Source organism: Cetorhinus maximus, chromosome 11 (assembly GCF_964194155.1).
Source record: "Cetorhinus maximus chromosome 11, sCetMax3.hap1.1, whole genome shotgun sequence".
Classification (NCBI taxonomy): Eukaryota; Metazoa; Chordata; class Chondrichthyes; order Lamniformes; family Cetorhinidae; genus Cetorhinus; species Cetorhinus maximus.
In genome coordinates this window covers 54870878-54897106 of record NC_135889.1, presented here as the reverse complement: position 1 = coordinate 54897106, position 26229 = coordinate 54870878, and the positions used below count along the sequence as shown (strand labels likewise).

The 26229-nt window shown below is 40.0% G+C and overlaps 1 protein-coding gene across 2 annotated transcripts in view; it reads right to left on the bottom strand.

Moving 5' to 3' along the window:
- Positions 1 to 26229, bottom strand: part of znf385b (zinc finger protein 385B) — a 423045-nt gene that overhangs the window by 266646 nt on the left and 130170 nt on the right. Inside the window, exon 1 of one of the 2 annotated variants that reach the window (XM_078551947.1) lies at positions 21516 to 21613. The exons of the other annotated variant lie outside the window; for it this stretch is intronic. Coding sequence (XP_078408073.1) covers positions 21516 to 21534 — 19 coding nt within the window. The 5' untranslated portion in view covers positions 21535 to 21613. Of the gene's footprint in view, positions 1 to 21515; positions 21614 to 26229 lie in introns of those variants that run through there. 2 annotated transcript variants of the gene reach the window in all.

Genomic DNA, 26229 nt, shown 5'->3' with positions numbered 1-26229 from the left:
TGATTTACTAGTTCCTATTTATATGCTGAGGGGCAACATGTAATTTTGCTGAACTGTTCACCATTGCAATTTGTACATCTTAACTAAAACTTTCTGTTCACTGAGCATGTATCAATATCAGGTTCTGTTGCCGGAAATATTTAGTTAGGATGTAGGTGATTATAAAAGAGGACAACTTACTTTCAGAAACTGATTTCATCATAAAACAATCTATTGTTTCAATTTTATAGTTTCCATGGAGACTAAAGAACAGTTGGAAGAGCTCTCTGGATACAGTATAGTGTGAAAGATAAATTAGCCTGATGCACAGAATCCTTCTTTTCATACAGCTCATTGGAAAAATTCCATTGAAATAATAATTTGCAAAGGACTCTAAGAAAGTATCTGCATTTGACATAAGTGCAGCTGAAAGTGAAAAGAAATTGAAAATCCAGTGCAACATAACTTTAAACGGTATTATCCAACAGCAATATTTACTTAAATTACTATTAAACATCGAAGCATTCTATACATCAAAATTAGTGTTTAATCAACATTTTCAAAAGAATATTTACAATGGCATTCTGCCTATGTTCCATAATTGAAACAGTCTCAGTTTACATATAATACAAATGGTCACAGGAACTATGAGACTTGCATGCTGTTTCAAAAAAATAAAACCCAATTTTCTCCCTTACTTCCTGAAAGCAGTGAGTCATATTTGGGTATGGTTCCAGAAGTGTAAGCAATCCTCGAGTGCCTCACCCAGTGGACATATTTCATGTCTAAAACCAGTCAATGTTTATAGGCTATTACTTTATGAGATAAAATCTGTCTTCACTCAACAAGAATGTACAAACGCCTTTAACAATCAGGAGTGGCAACCTGATTCTCTCTCCCTGTCTCCTGCTGCCCACTCACCCTCCACTTGCCTCAGCATTACATTTGAAGTAAGTCAGAAGAGGAGGGACCAGCATCAAACTTGGATCTTCCTAATCTGTAAGACTCAGTATCACACCACACAGTTCATGAACCTATGGAGCCATGCAGGGATTCAATCACTAGCTTAAATTTAGCAAACTTCTCATTTAAATACAATTTATCAACAAAAAGGGAACTGAAAAATTATTGCGTTCACTCAACTTATTTATTTTGGTGATTTAAACCCAAATTTATGGGGCAGTTCAATGTTAACATTCTAAATACCTGGTAAATAGTGTGCACCTGCTGCAGTACGTCGACATATCTGTCCTCAAAGTGTGACAGGCAATGGATATTTGGTAAAACCATTACCTAGAAATGTTAGCAGACAACAAATTAAGGCTGTTGTGAAAATTGAGAGTTGCATTCCATGTTTCCAAACTACTGGAACCATTTATTGCATTATGCAAAGTTGACAATGCTTATAGGAATGTGTACGATATAGAAATGTTGTTAAGGTTTTCAATGGTGAACTAGGATTAAATTATTACCGGTTTAGATTTTCTCATACCATTATAGTTTAATAAAATTACATGTCAGAGTGAATCAGTGCTATGCAGTGTTGAATGGTATAAATAGCTTTTTGCTTTAATAGATCACAATGATCGTGAATCAAATTCATCAATTTTCCTGAACAAAAACTTTGCCTATTTACCATATCCACGACATTGCTTGCTTAATTTAAAACTCCTCTTTCGGTTGAAGTATTGGTGAGTCTGCACTTCCTATTGTTGCAGTGCCAGAAACAAATGTATACCAACCATCTAAAATTAAATTAAGAGCATATAAGTGCAATATGTGCAAATGACTGACAGCATTCTTTGGTATTAGGGACCACCATAAAAATGCATTAAAATGTAAAAACCATGGATTGCAAGTGAATCTTTTACAGTGATCTGCGCATTTGATATTCTGGCTTGGCGATGGTAGAGGGATTACTGCCCCAAAAGTGTGCTGGGAGAGGGCTGCACTAGTGTTAGACTTGTACTGCTGGCACATGATCCTCATTAAGGATACAAAAATTATGCAAATAATTATGCAAGATCTCCCTGCTGTACTTCAGAAGTGTTATTGCTGAATGTCTGTGTGAAATGGGTGTACTTCTAAACTCATTTCCCATCCTTCAGTTTGGGAAAGATGTGTGTCGCTGGATTCTAAATGAGTATGAGCTATTATTTGTTTTATTTGTTTGCTTTTTTTGCAGTTAGTTTAATACCTCATTAGTTCTTTGTGATAAGAGAGATAATTTTATTTTACCCACTTTCGTTTTCTTGTCTGGGATGGCCCTTCTTATCTATGGGCTCTAGGCATGTTACTTGGTTGCTGGACAGACTGTAGTCATAACCTTGTACTTGCTTAACACTTGTTTATTAGTACTACATCTAAGTAGGTTACAGAGTAGGCATGTTGCTGTAGGACATGGTGTTCCAACCTCTCTCTCTCTCTCTCTCTCTCTCTCGAGTCTAACAGATGACTGACTGATCTCAGTGATACATCATCATCTACTTCATACATTAGTATATTCCATCTGTTAACCCTTTATACTACATCTACCATTTCCTAAGACCCAGGAAGCATGATTGACATGTGTGTCAGGTTTTGCTGGGAGTGCAGGCATCCCCTGGGAGTTGGAGATAAAGAAGGTTGCAAGAACGAGAAGAGGGAGACCAACCTGTACCTGAAGTGGATCAAACTAACCTGCTGTATATCAATAAGATAGACTCACAGAGCCCACCAGACCTATTAGTGTGTGTCAGAGGAGATGCGTTTTCACCACCTACGTTTCACTAGAGAGGCTTTTCTTCAAGGTGGAATCATGTCATTAATTGGACCTTCCAGCACACAGTGAAATAATCTTAAAATGCTGTAAGCTGTAATTGCACATACAAACAATAGTCCAAGTAAACCAAATGGAACCCGAATGGAACCAATGTATGTGATACAATGGTCACAATGGTATCCATGGATGGTAATCTGCCAATGGGGCATTCAACATAAGTGCAGGAAATGGAGCAACAGCTCTGACATGCAGAGTGTTTTAGCCATCTATAATTGTGAAATTCAAAAAAAAACACAAACATTGGAGCAAACATTCAAGTCAACACAGATGTGACTATACACAATGCAGCTAGTTTGCTTACAATGACTTGAGCTGTGATGCTCTCAGAAAATGAGTGTAGTATGGCATTCACTGCACATTAAATCTTGAAGGTATGCCCTAAAGAGACATAAGTATGCATGGAATTTAATGGAAAGGCTGTTCATTTGTAACTAGTTTAATTTTTATACTAGACTCCATGCTCTGCATGAGTGCTTTTATTCTGCAAAGATATCACAGCTGATCAATAAGCGTGGGTTTGCAAATTCCCTAGCCAAAGAAACATATCCTCAAAGATCCTGATAGTGTCGTAGTCAGCCAGGCAGTGAGTGAAAGGAAAGTGCACTATTTTTGACTGAAGCAGGGCCAGAGGTGTATGAGATGCTCAAGAATGTGCCCGTGCCAACAAAGCCAAAAGACAGGCCATTGGTGGACATTTAGTGTGAGCTGAGAAGCTACAATCCTAAGCCACTGGAGTTTGAAGAAAGCTGTTGATTTGGAACAAGGAATCAGTTGCCCCACATTGGAGAGTTTATCATGTCCTTGAAAAAGCTGTCCATTCATTGCAATTTTGGAGAATTACAAGAGAGAGCATTACAGGACAAGTTTATTTGCAGTTTAAAAAGATAATGCATTCACAGTAAGTTGATGACATTGCCAAAGTTAATTTTCGACATAGCTTGTCAAACAGCATTGTCCATGGACATGGTGGAATGAGACTCGAGAGAAGTTGAAGCTCACAACCACCAGTTTTCTGCTGGAGTAAATAAGCTGCAGATAAGCAGAAGACCCCAGTGATGGCTGTTCATGGTAGCAGTAGTACAACAAAGTCCAGTTATGGTACTTAGGCCAATATTAGGCACATAATTGTTCACTGGTGAAAGCAAAGTGCTATAGCTGCAAGAAGAGGGGTCATCTTGTAAAGGAACGTCACAGGAAAGTTAATGGAGAGAACGCTGGCTGGAGGAAATGACAGTGGCTGCATACAGTTATCAAACAGCAGCAGATCGATAAGGGGTCGGTTGAGACCAGGTGATCCAAAGCACAAGCATGTCTAATGGAGATTCACTAGGCATCATGGTCCAAGTGGTATTGCGTGGAGATCCAGTAAACATGGAAGTTGACACAGGTGCATCAGTTAGCGTGATTCCTGAGTCGCTGTATTGTGAAAAGTTGTCAAAATTAGCTGGAAAAATCGCAGAGTTATGCAGTTATGGAAGACAGAAGATTCTCATAATTGGAAGTGCGTTGGTTCCAGTCACATACAATGACCAATGTGAAAAATTGCCCATCATTGTGGTGAAAGGCGAAAACCAGCTTTGTTAGGAAGAAACTGGTTTACAGCACTAAAGTTAAATTGGAGAGAGCTTTATTGCATCAAAGCAAAATTCACACTGCAAGACGATATGATTAACAAGTATTCAGGTGTTTAGTGAAACTGGCAAACTGATTCAAGGGTACAAAGCTAACCTCTGAGTTCAGAGGAATGCAAGACCAGTTTATTGGAGGCTTCATCCAGTTCTCTATACTCTGACAGAGAAGGTGGAGCAAGAACTGAAAATACTTGAGATTGAGAACAAAAACAGAATTACCTGGAAAAACTCAGCAGGTCTGGCAGTATCGGTGAAGAAGAAAAGAGCTGACGTTTCGAGTCCTCATGACCCTTCAACAGAACTGAAGTATAGATAGGAGAGAGGTGAAATATAAGCTGGTTTAAGGTAGGGGGCGGGGGGAGAGAGAAGTTGGGGGTGGGGTGGTTGTGGGGACAAGCAAGCAGTGATAGGAGCAGATAATCAAAAGATGTCGCAGACAAAAGGATCAAAGAGGTGTTGAAGGTGGTGATATTATCTAAGAAAAATGCTAATTAAGAATGGATGGCAGGATACTCAAGGTACAGCTCTAGTGGGGGTGGGGTGGAAAGACTGACAAGGTATTAGTTGTAGATTTAAAAATAATGGAAATAGGTGGGAAAAGAAGAATCTATATAAATTTTTTTTTAAAAAGGAGGGGAGGGGGAAGAAACGGGATGGGGATAGGCAGAGGGGGAGTTTAAGATCTAAAGTTGTTGAATTCAATATTCAGCCCGGAAGGCTGTAAAGTGCCTAGTCGGAAGATGAGGTGCTGTTCCTCCAGTTTGCGTTGGGCTTCACTGGAACAATGCAGCAAGCCAAGGACAGACATGTGGGCAAGAGAGCAGGGTGGAGTGTTAAAATGGCAAGCGACAGGGAGGTTTGGGTCTTTCTTGCGGACAGACCGCAGGTGTTCTGCAAAGCGGTCGCCCAGTTTGCATTTGGTCTCTCCAATGTAGAGGAGACCGCATTGGGAGCAACGAATGCAGTAGACTAAGTTAGGGGAAATGCAAGTGAAATGCTGCTTCATTTGAAAGGAGTGTTTGGGCCCTTGGACGGTGAGGAGGGGGGAAGTGAAGGGGCAGGTGTTGCATCTTCTGCGTGGGCATGGGGCGGTGCCATAGGTGGGGGTTGAGGAGTAGGGGGTGATGGAGGAGTGGACCAGGGTGTCCCGGAGGGAACGATCCCTACGGAATGCCGCCAGGAGGGGTGAAGGGAAGATGTGTTTGATGGTGGCATCATGCTGGAGTTGGCGGAAATGGCGGAGGATGATCCTTTGAATGCGGAAGCTGGTGGGGTGATAAGTGAGGACGAGGGGGACCCTATCATGTTTCTGGGAGGGAGGAGAAGGCGTGAGGGCGGATGCGCGGGATATGGGCCGGACACGGTTGAGGGCCCTGTCAACGATCGTGGGTGGAAAACCTCGGTTAAGGAAGGAGGAGGACATGTCAGAGGAGCTGTTTTTGAAGGTAGCGTCATCAGAACAGATGCGATGGAGGCGAAGGAACTGAGAGAATGGGATGGAGTCCTTACAGGAAGCGGGGTGTGAGGAGCTGTAGTCGAGGTAGCTGTGGGAGTCGGTAGGCTTGTAATGGATATTGGTGGACAGTCTATCATCAAAAATTGAGACAGAGAGGTCAAGGAAGGGAAGAGAAGTGTCAGAGATGGACCATGTGAAAATGATGGAGGGGTGGAGATTGGAAGCAAAATTAATAAATTTTTCCAGGTCCCGACGAGAGCATGAAGCAGCACCGAAGTAATCATCGATGTACCGGAGAAAGAGCTGTGGGAGGGGGCCGGAGTAGGACTGGAACAAGGCATGTTCCACATACCCCATAAAGAAACAGGCATAGCTGGGGCCCATGCGGGTACCCATAGCCACACCTTTTATTTGGAGGAAGTGAGAGGAGTTAAAGGAGAAATTGTTCAGTGTGAGAACAAATTCAGCCAGACGGAGGAGAGTAGTGGTGGATGGGGATTGTTCGGGCCCCTGTTCAAGGAAGAAGCTAAGGGCCCTCAGACCATCCTGGTGGGGATGAGATTGAGAACATTATCTCTAAAGTACAACAGAGTAATTGGGCTACTCCCATGGTGGTAGTACTGAAGTCAGATAGTAGGGTAAGAATACGTACGGATTATCAGGCAACTGTAAATCAGGTACTGAAATGTAATCCACCCAACACTTTGTCAACATGGAGGATCTGTTCACAATGTTGTCAGAAGGCCAGATTTTTTTCAAAGCTATATCTGACAAATGTCTATCTGTAACTTCAGTTAGAAGGTGACTCCAAGCCATATTTGACCATCAACATGCACGTGCGTCTACTTCAGTTTCATAGGCTGCCATTCCCTTCAGCCCCCAGAAATTTCCATGGGGTGATGAACCAAATTTTGCAAGGAATTCTGGGAGTAGAATGCTATTTGGGTGACATACTCATTTCAGCCCCAAAGAGGCAGACCCACAATGACAGACTGAAAAAGGAGCTCCAAAGTTTGGAAAAGCATGGAGTTCAGGCAAAGGCACACAAATGTGAAATGTTTCAAAACTCTGTACAGTATTTGGGTCACAGGGTAGACAAAGATGCGTTACATTCGACAAAGAGTTAGGTTCAAGCAATAAGAAATGGGTCACACCCTTAGAATATCTCTGAGCTTGGATCTTTTTTGGGCCTAGTAAATTACTACAGTAAACTCATACCAAATTTGGCAACATTATTGCATCCAGTGGATGAACTCTTAAGGAAGAGTGTTCAGTGGATTGGGTGAGTGTGACAAAGCATTCAAATTGTGTAAATATCAACTGGCAGAGGGTGCAATGCTTGTACATTAATATGTGTGTGATGCCTCACCATACAGAGCAGGTGCTGTGATCTCTCACCTATTGGATAATGGTGAGGAGAGACCAATTGTATTTGTCTCACACACATTCGGTGAGCAAAATTATGCTCAGATAGAACATGAAGCATTGTTCTTGATTTCTGGAGTGAGAAGATTTCATAAATACTTCTATGATTGTGGTTTCATGTTCAAAACTGATCATAAGCCACTGATGGCTATTTTGAATCCAAAGCCTTCTGTACCCACTTATGCTGCAGCCTGAGTGCAGAAATGGGCTTTGATTTTGTTTGCTGTGAAGTACGACATTATGTACAGATAATTGGAAGATGCTTGTAATGCCGTTATGCTGTCTAGATTACCATCCCTCTAATGTGGAAGATGTATTTTTCTTTTCACGTGTAGTGAGTTACCAGTCACAGCAGATGACATTGGTGGAACAACTCGTAGGGACCCCCTACTGGCAAGGGTGTACGGCTAAATTGCAAACAGATGTCCATGTGGAGAGGATGTTTCCTCTTGTGGGAGAATCTAGAACTAGGGGTCACTGTTTAAAAATAACGAGCCGCCCATGTAAGACAGAGGTGAGGATTTTTTTTTCTCTCTGAGTGTTGAGAGTCTTTGGAATCCTTTTCCTCAAAAGGTGGTGGAAGCAGAGTCTTTGAATATCTTTAAGGCAGAGGTAGATAGATTCTTGATAAGCAAGGGGTGAAAGGTTACAGGCGGTAGGCAGGCACATGGAGTTGAGGTTAAAATCAGATCAGCCATGATCTTATTGAAGGGCGGAGCAGGCTCGAGGTGCCGAGTGGCCTACTCCTGCTCCTAATTCCTATGTAACACTGATATCGGATGTAGAAATCAGGCCATTTTTATGCATAAGAATGAGTTGTCAACTGATAACGGTTGCGTTAATGGGAAGCCAAAGTTGCTATGTCGGTGTAATTGCTATGTGATCTACATGATCAAACTTGGTGAGGGGTCTGACAAAAAGTCTAGCGAGGAGTTATTTTTGGTGGCCAAGGACAGAGACACAGCAAAACAGCATAAAGTATGTCAAGCAGTGAAAAAAGAAGTCACCATCAGTCCCTTCGTGACCATGGAAATGGCCAGCTAGAGTGTGGCAGAGGCTGCACATGGATTTCACAGAATTTGAAGGACGACAGCTCTCCATCATGATAGATAGCCATTCAAAATGGGTTGAGGGGTTCCTGACGAATCAAGAACTAGAAAAACTTTAGACATTTTTCGTTTTTTGTTTGCTGCTTCTGGGTTCCTAGAGGTGTGTCTGACAACAGGCCTCCGTTTTGTTCAAAAGAGTTTGCACAATTCATGAGAATGAACAGAGTAAAATACACTAGAGTTCCACCATGTTATCCTGCTTCCAATGGAACAGCAGAGCGCACAATATAAATTGTTTAGCATACTCTTGGTAAACAAATATTAGATACAAACCTGAACAAATGTCAGTTTTCATTGGATCACCGACTGACAAATTTTCTGTTTATTTATTGTTGCAGATCTCAGATTGCTACTGACAGAATGTCAACCGAATTGTTTCTTAGAAGACAGCTCAGAACAAGATTTTCATTGCTGAAGCCACAATAGAAGAGAAAAAATTAAGAGAGAAAGAGAGTCATGATAGAGATAGTGAGGGAAAGAAGTCTGAAGTTGAACCAGAAGGTTAGAGTGAAGAATCATGTCAAGAATCACAAATGGTTGAAATGGCTACCAGGAAGAGTTGCAAAAATATGTGATCCTTGCATGTATTTTGTCAAGATGTTTGGTAGTGGAAAGATTAGGTTTGTACATACAGATCATGTTTTACCATCAATGGTTCGTGAAAATTGATTGGAAGAATCAAATGAATCTAATGAATCAGATAGCTGGGATACGAGTTGAATACCAATAGTTACTCCAACACAAGTCGTGCCAGAAACTAGTACAGATCAAAGTCAGAGTCAGACAGACACAACTGATAAAGTGGAAAGTAAAAGTATAGGTCAAGGTCAAAATCAGCTTTTATTGGAGAAAACTTCACCTCAGATTCAGTCTAAAATGGGTCAAGGTCCTTCAGTAATTCCTGATGGGGTCAGGAAAGAAGGTATCCCCTTAGGAATAGGAAACCAATGATTAAACTTGATTTGTGAATAAATGAAAAACAAAGAAATGTATACAATTTGCGTGGAATATTGAGTAACTTTCTCATTAAGGAAGGAGAAGTGTAATAGTGCCATTTGTAGCTATTCGTGTATGTATATATGTATAAAAGTCAAACCGGATTAAACTAGTTTCACAATTGTACCAGACTCCATGCTGTACACATGAGTGTTTTTGTTCTGGGAAGATATCACAAACACAAAGTGGCATTTCATTTTGGGCTGCTTGTCTGATACATGGTTTTTGCACAAGGCCAAAGCTGTGCTGACACTAATGAATTATTATTCAAAAGAGCCAACCGTGGAAAATTGCAGTCAGCTCACTGCATGATGGATCAGCTTTAGGCCAGCAGGTAGGCACAAGAACACAAAGTTATCTTGGGAGTGGAAAATCAACCCTATAATTGTCTGCTCATAAACACTATATTTTCAGTCTGCAAATAACTGTAATCTTCAATACGGATGTTCACTTTACAAATGTCATCAATTTGAATTTGGCAATTATTTCCAAAGATTATTCCAATATAATTCATAGAAGAGTAAGCCAAAGGTATTCAGAAGATATTTTCATCTGGTCACTAAATTTAATTAAAGAGAAGTGTGCAATGTTGGTAGAAAGAACCTGTGTTTATTGCTATTTGGGAAGTGGTCCTAATCAAAAATGTGCTGAAGGAAATGGGAGAAAACTATTAAAAAAAAACTTGTTTGCTTGTTGAAGCCTTCTTCTGACTTATCTGAGTCCAAAATTTTGGTTAACTGCCTCTGCTTTCCCAGCCAGACTGCACACGTCCACTTCACAGAGGTTGCAATACTTCCCCCAACTGTCACCAGCTTCATCATCTGTCCTTTCAAATCCATCTAACATAGCTCTTCATTACTCATTTCTTTGGTCCACTGTTCTTTGGTGGCAGGAAGTGATAGGGAATTTACTCTCTAGTCCAATGGAGAGGAAGGGTGGAGGGTGGAGAGAGGGATTGGGGAATGGCTAAGTTTGCTGTTAACGAGGATTTACTACTCAAATAGGGTGAGGAAGGGGAGATGGATGAGTCTTTAATTACTCTAATCACTTATTGCTAGTGTGAGTGAGAACGGATGTGGGGGCAGAGGGGTAGGGTGTTGCATGTTGGGCTGACTCCGTTTTGATTCCAGGAATTGTTGCTCAATGAGGGTTGGAATATCGGTTTACCCGTAGCTCCAGGGTTTACTGCTCATTGGAGGGATGGGAGTCGTAGGGAGGATCTGCAGTTAACAACAATAATATATTGGGCCAAATTTTCTGGTCGCCGGCGGATCAGAAAGTAAATTCACAATCACCTCTTCCCACCACTGAACAATGGCCAAAAGTGGACCAGAAACACATACCCCTCCACCCACTCTTACTTTGAAGAAAAAGCAGGTAAAGGAACAGAAGTTGATATTTATCCTCTGTTGTTAACAATGCCACTGATGGACTCTGCGCTACACATTTCTGTGGAAGCCGGGCTCAGAAGGTCCAGGTAGAAATGTGCAGGGCATTGAGGCAGGGGAAAGTTTTGAGTGAAGCAGCAATCTGATGATCATTGCCATTGCTTGGAAGATCCAGGCCATAGGGTTTTTAACGTAATGAAACATCCCAAGGTGCTTCACAGGAGTGCGAGAAAGCAAAATTTGACACTGAGCCACATAAGGAGCAATTCAAGCAGACGACTTGGCTTGGTCAAAGAGGTAGGTTTTAAGGAGCATCATAAAAGTAGAAAGAGATGTGGAGAGGCACAGAGGTTTAGGAAGGGAATTCCAGAGCTTCGGGCCTTGGATTATTGCTCCACGCAGTGGCTCAAGAACCATTAGGCTAATTTCTATCTTAAACTGACTTCCATATTCTAATTTTTCTCTCTCTCCAGGAGATTGCATGAGTTGGAGGGGGTGGATTAATGGTGTACATGGCTGTGCTAGATCTAGATGGTCCAAGTGGTCTTTTCCCATCCTTCTATGTTTGTACTAAACGCCAGAGGTCACAGATCCTCTCACAGAGAGGAGGTGTTGGAAAACATTGAAACGGAGAACTTGAGCAGGAAATAAACTAGTTGCACTCTCTTTCAAATGTGTAGATTTGTTGTCCGAAGGACATATTAACATTAGCATGTAGTGGGAAACAGCCAGGATGGTGATAGTGAAGCGAGGATTATTGGGCAGCAAGGACATATTTTAAGTGAAGATCCTGTCAACAATTGATGCATCAATCTTCCTGGCTTCGCATCATTCTTGTCCATTTCTGTGCCCAAGACTACAGGATGACCACACGGCCCCAACCCTCACACCACTTCCAGCCCTCTGGCTGAAAGGTTTTCCATTCTGCATTTAAAAATTATGCAGAATCCAGAAGAAATTAGAAAATGAACTTCAACACAGATAAATGTGAAGTAATACATTTTGGTGGGAAGCACAGAGAAGTCACTAAGTAATCAGAAGGTTTGTCATGAAGCTATTAATGTTTATAATATTTTGGAAAATATTTTTCTTTTAAAATAGAGGTTTAATCTGTGGGTGTGTCTTAATTGGATTAAAGCCAGCTAGTCTGGGTGCTTTAATACGTAATAGTTTCGATATGTAAGAGAGATAGCGTGCATTTGCATCTTTTGAATAGAGCATTCTAGAAGTGGGGTGAAAACTTGATGCTTTTCCAACAGCTACCAAGCAATATGTTTATATTACTAATAAAATTGGTGCTATGAAAGGGGTTTCATTGTTAAAAGGTGAAGTTCATTGAAGTTGTTGGTACAGTGAGAATTAACATTCAAAGGGGCTGGTCGGTATAACTTCAGTCATTTTCAGGTGTACAGAGCAGAGGCAATGTAAGTTCAAAAGGCAGCTGCAAGCCTCTAACTGGCTCCATAGTGAAAGGAACCTCATTCTGAACTTGTAAGGTGAAAATGCTTTGCCTGGTGTTTGGTTAAGTGTATGTTGTTGTTGTCTTAATGGAGACTAGTTTGGGGATTTGTTAAAAGTTATGATAGTAGTCATTTGTAGCCATGTGTACATATATTTTAACCAGTGTAAATTAATAAAATGCTTCATTTAGTTTAATGTAAAACCTCGAGAACTAGTGGTCTGATTCCTGCATTTAGAGTCGCATCTCAAACATAACACTTAAAATTATTGGTTATGACAGTTGTTTAAAGTTTCCCTCTGGGATTTTTAAAATAATTCTGCTTTACCAACTGCATCAGTCATAACAAGGTGCAAGTTGAGATGGGGTAGAGGAGCAAAGTGATCTCGGAGTATGATTGCACCAATCATTAAAAGCTGAGCCACAGGTTCGCAAGACCATTTTAAAAAAAGCAAACCAAGTAGTAGGATTTGTTTCTCTATTTCTGAAGGGATTGAATTGAAAAGAAGGGAAGTTATGCTAAACCTGTATCAAACCTTGATAGATCACACTTAGAGTACTACATGCAGTTCTGTCACTATATTATGAAAAGGATATACAGCACTGGAGCAGGTGCAGAGAAGATTTACAAGGATGATACCAGAAATGCATGGGTACACACATCAAGGAAGGATTGACAGGTTGGGTCTCTTTTGAAAAAAGATGACAGAGGGGTGACCTAATAGCAGTCTTCAAAATTATGAAACGTTTTGATAAAGTAAATATACAGAGAGTATAACTAGAGGCTGTCAATATAAGATAGTAAAAGATGACATAAGGAAGTCAATGAAAAGGGACCTGGCCTCAGAAGACCATGAAGTAGAATCAGTATGGGTGTAAATTAGAAATAGCAAGAGTCAGAAACACTGCTGGGAGTAATTTATAGGCCCTCTAATAGTAATTATACAGTTAGGCAGGGCATTAAACAAGAAATTATTGAAGCTTGTAACAAAGGCAATGTAATAATTTTAGGGCACTTGAATCTTCATATAGACTGGGACAATCAAATTGGCAAGAGTGGTCTGAAAGATGAGTTTGCAGAATGTTTTCATGACAGTTTCTTGGAGCCATAGATTGTGGAACCAACTAGGGATGAAGTTATCTTAGTCTAGTATTGCGTAATGAAGCAGGTTAATTAGTAATGTCTTTGCAGAAGATCCACTGGGAAATAGTGACCATAAAACCATTCAATTCCATGTTAAGTTTGAAAATGACATACTCCAATCATAAACAAGAATCTTAAAATTAATCAAAGCCAATTACATAGGTATGAGGGGAGAACTGGCTAAGGTTAATTGGGTAAGTAGAATAAAAAATATGGAGGTAAAAAAAATGGGAAACATTTTTTTTAAATTCAAAATCTTCAACAAAAATACATTCAATTGAACAACAAAAACTCAGCGAGGAAGACCCATTCCTGGCTCACTCATAAACGATAGATAGTATTAGATTAAAAGGATAGACTTACAATGTTGCAAGGAACAGTAGCAAGTCTGAGAATTGAGAGTATTATAGAAACCAGCAGAGGGTCATCAAAAAGTTGACAAAAAGGGAAAAAATAGAATATAAGAGTAAACCAGTCAATAATGTAAAAATAGATTGTAAGAGCTTTTACAAATTTATAAAAAGGAAGAGAGTAGTGAAAGTAAACATTTTCCCCTTACAAGCAAAGGCAGGAAAAATTATCATGGAGAACGGGGAAATAGCAGAGGCATTGAACAAATATTTTGTACCTGTCTTCATAGTAGATCATTGTATACCTGGAATAGACAGTAGCCTATGGGTGAAGAAGAGTGAGGAAATCAAGGAAATTAGCATCCGCAGAGAAAAAGTATTGGCAAAACTGGAGGGACTAAATTCCAACAAATCCCTGGCACCTGATGGCCTACACCCTAAGTCTGCTGATGATACCAAGCTAGGTAAGTTGTGGGGAGCACACACAGAGGTCGTAAAGAGATATAGACAGGTTAAGTGAGTGGGTAACAAGATGGCAGATGCAGTATAGTGTAGGGAAATGTGAAATTATTCACTTTGGTCAAAATAATAGAAAAACTGAATATTTTTAATAGGTGTGAAACTTATAAGTGTTGATGTTCAAAGAGACTTGGGTGTGATTGTACAAGGAACACAGAAAGTTAGCATGCAGGTGCAGCAAGCAATTAGGAAGGTAAATGGCTTGTTGGCCTTTATAGCAAGGGGTTTTGAGTACAGAAATAAAGAAGTCTTACCACAGTTGCACAGGGTTTTGGTGAGACCACATCTGGAATACTGTGCGCAGTTTTGGTTTTCACATTTTAAGAAGTATATACTTGCATTGGAGGCAGTGCAGCAAAGGTTCACCTCCTTGGGATGAGGGGCTTGTCCTATGATGAGAGGCTAAGTAAATTGGGCTTATATTTTCTGGAGTTTAGAAGAATGAGAGACAATCTCATTGAAACCTGCAAAATTCTGAAAGTGCATGATAGGGTAGATGCTGAGACATTGTTTCCGCTAGGGGAATCTAAAACACAGGAGAACAGTCTCAGGATAAAAATTCAATCATTTCGGACTGAGATGAAGAGGAATTACTTCACTCAAAGCTGTGAATTTTTGGAATTCTCTACCCCGAGGGTTGTGGATGCTCCTTGGTTGAATACATTTAAGGCTGCGATAGACAGATTTTTGGTCTCTCAGGGAATTAAGGGATCTGGGGAGTGGATGGGAAAATGGAGTTGAAGCCCAAGATCAGCCATGATCATATTGAATGGCGCAGCAGGCGCAACAGGCCATCTGGTCTACTCCTGCTCCTGTTTCTTTTGTTCTTAAGATAGTCACCAAGAAATCCAATGGGAATTTAGAAGCTTCTTTACTCAAAAAGTGGTGAGAATGTGGAACTCCCTACCAAAGGGAATAGCCAAAGCGGATAATATAGATGCATTTAAGGGGAAACTAGGCAAGCATATGAAAGAGAACAGAACAGATGGTTACGATGGTTGATTTAGATCAGAAAATTTGGAAGGAGGCTCAAGTGGAGCATAAACACCGGTATGGACAAGTTGAGCTGAATAGCTTATTCTGATATATCCTATGTACAACAAAGAACAAAGAAAAGTACAGCACAGGAATAGGCCCTTCGGCGCTCCAAGCCTGCGCCGATCATATTGCCCGTCAGCTAAAACATTTTGCACTTCCGGGGTCCGTATCCCTCTATTCCCATTCTATTCATGTATTTGTCAAGCTGCCTCTTAAACACCACTATCGTATCTGCTTTCACCACCTCCTCTGGCAGCGAATTCCAGACACTCACTAGCCTCTGCGTAAAAAACTTGCCCCGCACATCTCCTCTATAGTTTTCTCCTCTCACCTTAAATCTATGTTCCTAGTAATTGACTCTTCCACCCTGGGAAAAAGCTTCTTTACTCAAAAAGTGGTGAGAATGTGGAATGTAATCCATTGTAGAATATTATCAAAGCTGTAAAGGAGGGAGCCAAATTGGTTTGAAATGCCTATACTCCACCATAATCCAATTGGTGGTTTGAGGCTTAATGTACTTCCTTTCAGCCTTTGTTCAGGGATTCATCATTGGTTTTAATAACAGGAGCAATGATAATGTTCCAACATCCAGCTGTCTAGTCAATGCGTCATGAAAAGATGTTAGCACAGTGGACCCACCACAAAGCAATGGCGGCTGCCAGAGCAGGCCATTTAGTCCTCCCAGCCTGTTCTGCCTTTCAGTGAGATCATGCCTGATATGCATCCAAACTCCATGTACCCGCCTTCACCCCATATCCCTTAATAGCTTTGGTTATCAAAAATCTTCAATCTCGGATTTAAAATTAGCAATTGATCTAACTCAGTTGCTGTTTGCGGGAGTTCTAAACTCCAACCACCCATTGTGTGAAGAAGGGTTTCTTAACTTCACTCCTGGCAGGTCTGGCTCTAATTTTAGGCTTTGTCCCCTAGTCCTAGACTCCCCAGCTAGTGGAAATAGTTCTCAATCTACTCTACCTGTTCCCCTAAATATCTTGAAAACGTTGATCAAATCACCCTTCTAAATTCCAGGGGACAACCTAGTTTGCTTGCTCTCTCCACATAGCTTAACCCTTGCAGTCCATGTATCACTCTGGTAAATCTATGCTGTACTCTTTCCAAGGCCAATATATCCTTCCTAGGATTCTGCTGCCCAGAACTGCTTATAGTGTTCCAAATGTGGTCTAACAGTCCTTTGAATAGCTGAAGCCTAACTTCTACTCCCTTGTATTCTAGTCCTTGTAAAGGCTAGCATTCTATTAGCCTTTTTGATTATTTTCTATACTTGTTCATAATATTTTAATGATCTATACCTGGATCCCCAAGTCCTTTGGAATTCCACAGTTTCTACCTTCCATCACATTCTTCTATTTGTGTGATCCGAGACCATGGGTGGAATCATCCCAGGTTTGCACTAAGTGCGGTAGCGGGTGGATAAAACGACGTTTTACCAGCGGGCCATGATGATGGGTTTTCACGCCTTATCACCCCAAACCCGCCGCATTACTTATGCATTCCCAGGAAACACGCTGTTTCCATGGTGGGTGGGCTCTCATTTGCCCGCCACACCATCACCTTGCCACTTCATCACTCCAGGCACCACATTTAAAGCACATCTGTGCTCAGTGCTTCCAGCCCAGGACTGTAGCAAAAAGACTGCAGTCCTCGAGCACCTTTTGGACTCCATGGAGGCCCGCTGTGATGTCCTCTACCCCCACTCTGGCCGCAAGAGGGCCAGCTACATTACCACTCCGGCTTGGTAGGCGATGGCAGTGGTGATCAGTGCCAATACTGCATAGAAGAGGTTGGCCATCCGATGCAGGTAGAAGATGAACGATCTCATCTGTGCAGACAGGGTATGGCAACCATCGCTCATGCCCATCACACATTCACAGATATCTCACTCACAGCCAGCTCAAGAGACATCACCACCCATTCTCTCACACATACCCTCACATGTCCATCTGGCCTCATCTCCTCTGGAGACTGCCTCCTCAGCCCACAACATCTTAGGCTACTTGCACAGGTCAACATGTGCCCCCACACGCCCTGGGTTATCCTCCTTCCCCAGTACAGCTCTTGTTCTGCAGTCTCTTCCCTTGCCTGAGGCCACTTCTCCCCCTTCCCCAAGCAAGATATTACCCTGCAGCCGTTGAAAAGCCACCCACACATGGCTGATCTGGTAGATGGAGACCTACCCATTAGCCCCCCTAAAAGTGATGCAGTGCTGTCTGTGAAGCCTGGTGCTGATGGCTGCGAGTGCTGACCGAAGCAAAGGTAGGCAAACAAACCTTGAAGTCCCAAGCAAAATGCAGCCCGCCAAGTGCATGCCTATATGTGCTGTTGTGAAACGCATCAGTGTGTTTTCCTGCCAACATGGGCGGATGATCCAGTGGGGAGATGAGTCTGGTGGGCTGGCCTTATAATGATGTGCTGATCTATTACAGTGAGGTTCCCAACGTCCGATGGTGGGGAACGCGGCGGAGTGGATCATCGCAAACTGGTTTCACGACGTTGTGAAACCAATTTTTGGCCTTCTCACCATATTGTCTGCTCACACCATCAAAAACACCTGCCGCCGGCGGGCACGGAAAATCCCGATCCACAAGTATGTTGATGGAATTAAAGTCTTTCCTATTCATATACTTGGTAGGGTTGTGAGCAGCCTTGATTTTTACATATATACGAGCAAAATTCTGCTTTTTAGGGAAGCCAGTCAGTCACTGGCTACAAATCCTTTTACCTCCTTTCAATGAGGAAATTAACAAAAGTGCTCCTGCTGACAAACGCAACTCCTGTCATCTGTTTGCTTTGCTGCTGGACCCAATCCTGACCATTCTGGTATCTGTCAGCAGTGGTAGCTTGAAATGATTCAGGTATGTTGAAGTTCAGGACTGTGATGACTTACACAGCAACAGGTATGGGTGTCCCTATGGCAAGTCTGCCCGCTGGATTAACTTCGTAACTCAGTGGCAGTCAAGATAGGACTCCTCAGAGAAGGTCAAATGTCTGTACCTGCACATTGAATTCTTGAATTCTGGACCAACTATTGTGTAAGTATCAGACATTGGCAGTGCAAACACATTTACCTTTCTTCCCTCTGCCTGAATTCCACTTCATCCTCCCACAATGGAATGCCCATTCTGGATAGAACAAGTATAGCTGAACGTTACAGCAGCAACCAGTGTTGTGACTGCAAATTTGTGCAAAAGGAGCCCTGTGCTACAAAATGGAGCAGGAAGCATCACTAAAACAAGGTAAAGCGGAAATTGGAGTATGAAAGTCAACCAATAAATTAAATTGCAAGATGGTGTAAAACTGTCAGTCACAGATTTAAGAATCAAAATTCTCAAGCATGCAGCATGGGTTGCTTTGTTTTATGTGAGTGTACAACACAATAGAAATCCAGAGGGTAGAAATGTGTGGAATTCATCAAAGGCCTATTTAAATAAAATTAACCAAAATTAGGGATATAATGAGACCCACACTTGCTCTCAACATGACTGCTAAAAAATGTAAAATATTGGCATTGCAGAATTGTGCACACAGTGATTTCAGACCTCAGGCCAACTTGTCAAATACCACGGCGAATTCACTGGGACTCTGCATCCGAGAATCATTTCCATTATTTAAGAAGAATTTTTTTGTGCAGAATATAACATAAATCTTTAACAGGGTGGATATGCTAATCTCTGATGTAGATGATGATGTTGCACTGACATCAGGCAGTCATGTGCCAGGCGCTCTGTGCAGCAGATGACTAACTCAGAGGAGATGTGCCTTCTCTGCAACCCACTCTGTACATACTGTAAATAGTGTGAACAAACTAGTTTTTAATACTCAGGTCTGCCTATAATTTCTCTTTGTAAGAGCCCAGACCTAATCTGTTCTTCAACACAGAAGTTTCAAATTCATGAAGAGGCGCTTATGGGAGTTCAGATTCCATAAATTATCGAATGTATCCTTGATAACTTGCCCCACAGCTCTGACAACGCAATACTCCATGAACTTCTAAGGTAACACTGAAAGCTTTCCAAACGATGTCAGTGTTCTCTTTCACAGGGCACATAGAGGCTGACAGCTATTATCACAGAGTGCCTATCCTTTGAATGTATTAATCTGCAGCATTAGGCAAAGTCATTCCTTAAATCACTTCTAGGCTACAAGTATTCAGGAGAATAACAGAAGATACTAATTAAAAGGGATTTCTGTGACTTTCAACCAATAGTAAAAATACAACAAAAATAAGTGAGGAGGTGGGGCCTCAAATCATTAAGCCCAAGGAAATATATTTAAAATTATGCACATGTCAAAATTGAGACTTTGCACAATTATAAATTATTTGATTCATTAAAGGATTTGGTTTCCCTGTTGTTAACCTGTGAAGTAAACAATATATTTAAATACTGAGTATTCTATAGGATCCAAAAGAATGCCACACAGTTCAACTGTAAAACTGAGTATTCTTTAGTTCTACCAATGCTGTAATTATTTCAACTGTAAACATCTAATTTATAGGCTAATACACACAGGCTTCTTTTTGGGGGAAAAAAAACATAAGCTAGTCACTTTGTAATTTGTACTTTGAAATTTCTGTTTGAACTGGGGTCAATTTATGTAGTAGTATCTGGGAGCAATCAACAACACTTCATTTTCTTCAAGTGTAGTGTGCATAGCAGTTTAGTAAATTATTTACAAAATGACTATTCTGGCAAGAGTATATCAAACGTCTTTATCAAGAGTTCTTTCAAATAATTTTGTGAACCTGCACAAACATAATGGAACGCACCTGATGGCATCTGGGAGGAGATTAGAAACGTTGCCCTTAATCTCATCTAATTGAAACCTTTAAAACAGCTGCAAAAGTTGCAGGCATATGGATAATTATCATCTGTGCTAATCTTGCCCTAAGGCAAGAAAACTTCCTGCCTTGTGCAACTAGTTAACAGTCAAATGACGTTTAGCAAGATCTAACAAGTACACCCGATGAAATAAAACTATAAAGCTGGGGCAGTGTCTAAATCAACAGCAGTAAAAAAATGTTGTGTTATTCCAGTAATGTTGCTCATTTAAACAAAAGGATAAATAGTACTGCACTCAATATAACAAGCAGAAAACGCCCCAGAGGCCAGGATGTTAGTGCTTGGCAGTAACAGGAAAATTTGGTGCCCATCAATCACCCTCTTGATTTGTTAAAGCTAGCACATCATCCTGGTACTTTGTAAAATATTGCTTCAATAGTTGTTGTTTATGTAATGATTTTGGCATATTGTAAATTCAACTTCACATCATTCAACACTGATTAAGTGGATATTTATGCCAAAAAGTTAAATCAAAAGCTGTTTTCTGTTGGCATAATTGAATTCATTTCTGCTGGTTGAGTTATTTTACCTCTCATTTACTAAATGAATTCTTCTTTTGCCAATTTAGCCTGCTGGCAAACCCACATTGTGCGCTTACTTTCCCTTCAATGTGCAATGTGCATAATGTATTTAACACATTAGCAAATTATAGCAAATTAGACACAAGAAATCCTTTCCTTCCTGGCCCATCTACAATAAATATTTTAAAATTCTTAACAACCAATTCTTACAAAAATGCCATTGTAAGTTTCTGGTAAATGAATACTCTACTGAATCACACTTTGTGCAAACTGGATTACCATGAACAGGCTAATTATCATAGTGATAACAGGTTTACAAGTTATTGTTAAAGGCATTGTTTAATAATTCTAAATAAACACTAATCTACAATTAAATATCTATATTTTATGTTTGGCAAATAATAAGTAATTTCTTAAAGCCAAATGGCACTAACATCCATAAAGTTATGGTCCGTTCCTAGACATTTTATAACATACTTTAGGTTTATACTGTGTTTATATTAGGTATTTGCAAACTTTTCATAAAGTTATTCATTGAGCATGATTCTAATATTTCAATTACATCACTCAATTGGGTCTTAAAAACTTTATATCAAAAAAATCTAAGAATGTCCGTGATTGAACAGACTGTAAACTCTACTTCAAAACTGAGTTTCCTATGGAAATTCTTAACTTTAGCCACACATCTACTACTTCTTCCTGAAATAGGTCCGTCAGACTTCTGCAATAAAAGACAAACAATCTGCATACATAGTTCAAGCACTACTGCGGAAGATCGCAGTTAGAAACAGAAATCTATCTTCCACATGGTTTTACTTACCCAACAGCATGTCTCGCATTTAACAAGTTCAGCAAAAGCGTAAGCTATGAAAAGTAGTCTCAAAAAGCATTAAAAGAGGCTGTGGGTTGACTCGATCAGTCTTGCAAAGTTTTCACAAAGCACTGAACGTGAGACTTCAGAAACATGCTTCTATTGAATTGTACCCTAAGGCAACCGAAGTGCTCACCCTCTATTGGTTTTCCTTTAAAGAAACTAACTGAAACAATAGAGTGACTGTCAGCAGCTGCAGCCACCTCAAACTGCAAACCCATGAAGCCACAGAAAACTAGGTCAGTACACTAAGGTTCCCAACTTGAAGTGTTAAGACTTGAACACACAGATGGCCTACTCTCATATTAATTTAAATCAGGAATAATCTCTTCTACCATACACCTCTTGGCTAAGACTTAGAGCCTGAAATAATTTAGCCCACCATAAATCTAGTCTCAGACATCTTTTACTCTTTGTTCCAGATCGCAGACAAGAAGAGGGGTGGAATATTAAACAGACATGCTAATGCATTTCATTTCACTGAGTGTGGAAAGAAATTACTTGAAAGAAAATAGATTAAAAAACCAGACAAAACTAGTATTTTGTTGATAATGTTCTCATATTTTCAATACCATAGATGCAGGTTATTAAAATCATGTTAAATGGATACTCATTTTTTGCTGCATTGTGTTTCATAATTTATGTGGTATGAATTATTAAACAGCAATTGAGATTCTATAGTATTTATAGACATTGGTTGAGTTGTTGTGTATGATATTAATTGTTGTTAATTAGGTAAGTTATACAATTTGAACAAGTTTATTTCAAGACTTTACACACAACGAATATAAAATAATGTATTCTAGATTTCAAATAAACGTACACCTGGAGATATAGTTCACTTTAGTGAACTTTTTTTTTAAATCACGTCCTTTGCAGTTGTTAAAATGTACATGTACTTTCGATATATATGCAAACGAATTATGTATACAATTTAATTCAGAACGTGATAATTATGTTTAGAGAAATGTAGAACAAAGACTACATTCCCAATGTACAGCCTTGCCTTGTAAGGCCTTAGTATCTGAAATGCTATTCGTCAACGAAGGGTTAAAATTATTGTACTCCTTGTCCGAACAAGATTGTCTTGGTGGTAGTTCATTTGCAAGATACATACATGCATGAAACTTACAATGGCAAAAAGAATAAATGCAAGCTAAATAAAAGACCTCCAAAATGAATGAAAAGGCCTATTAAAATGCCAGAAAGAGAAGCAAATTATATGAAAACTGCAGCAGAAGTCAGTGACAATCCCAGGTAGGAAAAAGAAACTTGTTAAAACAAGTTAAAAGAGATAATAGAGGTTCAAAAATGGCTGAAGCAATGAAGATAGCAAAACATGCTAAGTATATTTTGAAAGCATTCTTCCAATATCTTAACAATAAAAGTCAGTCAGAATTCTGAAGATAAAAGTGGCAGTGAAGTGGAAAGTAAACAATAAAAACACTAACTTAATATTTTCTGCAGGTGCTTGCAAAAATAACATCAATACCAACTCAATATCCAATACAGCATAGTCAAATTCCTTGAAGATTCTGAAGTTAGTGTGGCATAAATTGAATAAACTTAAAATTAACAAATCTCATAGGTCACATGTTTTGTAACTATGAAGGTGTCTAAAAAGAAATGTAATGAGCCGTGTGCATCATCATAAAAGAATCAAAAGGCACTGGTAAAGTTTTGCAGGGCTGCACAAAAGAAACTGTGACAAAATAGTAAGCTGTAGTCCATAAAGTACCATAGGCATCTCTCTCCATCAGAGAGGGTGAATTTTTGTTGTAAATAGGCCAAGGCAATTATAAGCCTATCAGTCAAACATTTGTAACAGGTAAAATTGTTCTAATTTTGTTTGGTGCTATGTTGAAGTAGTATCTATGTCAGCACAATCGAATAAGCACAAATGTTGAAAGGGAAGGTTTGGTTTGACAAACCACATTAACTTCCCTTCATTTATAAATAAAGTAGATAATGGAATCCCTCACACTACAGTTAAGAAGTTTTTGACTTGGAAGACTTCTAAAGAAATAAAAGGTCATAGGAATCGTTGAAGAGTTAAAATAAAGAGAGACTTTATGAGATGTGTAACATCAAACTATAGAAACATGCTGAGTGATATACCTAGGGGCGAGGGGGAGCGGGGGGGCACGGGGGATGCATGGATCCTTCTTATTTCCAGTCTTCATGAATAACGTGGGTGTCAACAATTTACATTTATATCGCAATTGCAATGTATAAAAAAGCCAAAAGCACTACACAAAATAGTAAAAAGAACATAAACACCAAGCCAAGAGGGATTAATGATACAGGTCACAATCTTCTCAGTTCTGTGAAATGGGCAGAATCTGGGCAGAGGAGATTTGAACAGATAGTTTATTTACAGAAGGGCATGGAACTAGGAATTTAAAACACACCTTAGGACCTTAAGGATGGAACGGGCACTAAGAGGTGGGATGACAGTTGATGAATGGGCTGAGATTGGGCTTTAAGAGTCAGGAAGTGATCAGTGGTTTTGAAGGGAGACAAATATGATGCTTGGGAAAATCAGAATGGTTAATTAATACTGACTGTGGTATGGAGTGCAGGAAGGATTTGAACAATGAGCACTTGAGTGGAGGGCGTGATAGCAGCAGAGATGGGCCTCATGAAGAAATATCAAAATTAAATGTAAGCTGGTCAAATTAGCTAAGGGGTCAATGAATAAAGAGGATGGGAAATTAAATTCCATAAGAATTTAAATTTATATATTAATGATAACAAAAAATTAACAGTGAAGTTTCACGTAATGTTTCATGTAAATAGAGTTAATTTGTAATGAAGGGATCCAAACTGGCAGACGGAACTTAGAAAGAGATTTGCGGGTGATCGTAGACCCATCACTTTCAGTATATGATTCAAGTGGTGGAACAATTAAAATGTGAACAGAATGCTGGGAAAATAAGCAGATCAGTATAATATAAAGCTTGCATGTTGCACTATAGCAGTTTATTGGAGGGCAGTGCATTCTAACCAATTAAACTCTGCATTTGTCTTACAAGGAAAAAGATAGCTTCTAACAATAGGAAGACATTCAGTTTGAGGGAGAGAGGAGTGGGACTCAGTCTAAGTTTTTAGATTTAAATAAAGGCAATTATGAAAGCATGAAAGCTGAGCTGGTGAAAGTGAATTGGCAAATTAGGTTAAGGGATAGGTCAACAGAGATGCAGCGGCTAATATTTAAGGGGATATTTCAGAACGCTTAGAATAGATACCTTCCAACGAGTAAGAAAAGTCCAAGGAGCGGACACACCATCCGTGGTTAACTAGAAAGGTTAAAGATAGTATCAAACTTAAAGAAAAAGCACATAATTGTGCAAAGATAGGTGGAAGGCCAGATGATTGAATAGAACATATGGAACAGCAAAGAATGACTAAAAGACTAATAAGAAAGGAGGGAAAAGTTAGAATGTGAGAGAAAGCTAGCCAGAAATATAAAAACAGATAGTAAGGGTTTTTAAGAGCTAACTAAGTGAGCTTTGGTCCTATAGAAAGTGAGTCTGGAGAATTGATAATGGAAAACAAGGAGCTGGCAGATGAATTGAACAGGTATTTTGCATCATTTTTCACTATAGAGGATGCAAGTAACATCCCAGAAGCAGCTCTAAACCAAGAAATGGAAGTGGGGAAGGAAGTCAGGAAAATTACAATCACTAGAGAAGTGGTACGGAATAAATAGTTGGAGCTGCGGGCTGACAAGAGCCCGGGTCCTGGTGGGCTTCATCCTAGGGTCTTAAAAGAAGTGGCTAGTAAGATAGTTGATGCATTGGTTTTAATTTTCCAAAACATCCTAGATTCAGGGAAGATGCCATTAGATCGGAAGATAGCAAATGTAACTCCATTATTCAAAAAGGGAGGGAGGGAAAAACTGGAAACTACAGGCCAGTTAGCTTAACATCTGTCGTAGGGAAAATGTTAGAAGCTACTATTAAAGAAGTTATAGTAGGGCACTTGGATAAGCTCAAGGCCATCAGGCAGAGTCAACATGGTTTTGTGAAAGGGAAATCATGTTTAACCAACTTATTGGAGTTCATAGAGGAAGTGACATGTGCTGTGGATAAAGAGGATCCGGTGGATGTACTGTAGTTAGATTTCCAGAAGGCATTTGATAAAGTGCCACATCAGAGGTTATTGAGGAAAATGAAAGCTCATGGTGTAGGGGGTAATATATTGGCATGGATAGAAGATTGGCTGGCTACCAGGAAGCAGACAGTAGGCATAAATGGGTCTTCTACAGGTTGGCAAGATGTAATGAGTGGTGTGCCACAGGGATCAGTGCTAGGGCCTCAACTGTTTACAATTTATATAAATGACCTGGATGAAGGAATTGGAGGGATGGTTGTCAAATTTGCTGATGACACAAAGATAGGTAAGAAAGTAAGTTGTGAAGAGAACATAAGGAGGCTTCAAACAGATATAGATAGGTTAAGTGAGTGGGCAAAGATCTGGTAAATGGAGTATAATGTGGGAAGATGTGAAATTGTCCATTTTGGCAGGAAGAATAAAAGAGAAGCATATTATCTAAATGGTGAGAGATTGCAGAGCTCTAAGGTGCAGAGAGATCTGGGTGTCCTAGCGCATGAATCACAAAAGGCTAATATGCAAATGCAGCAAGTAATTAGGAAAGCTA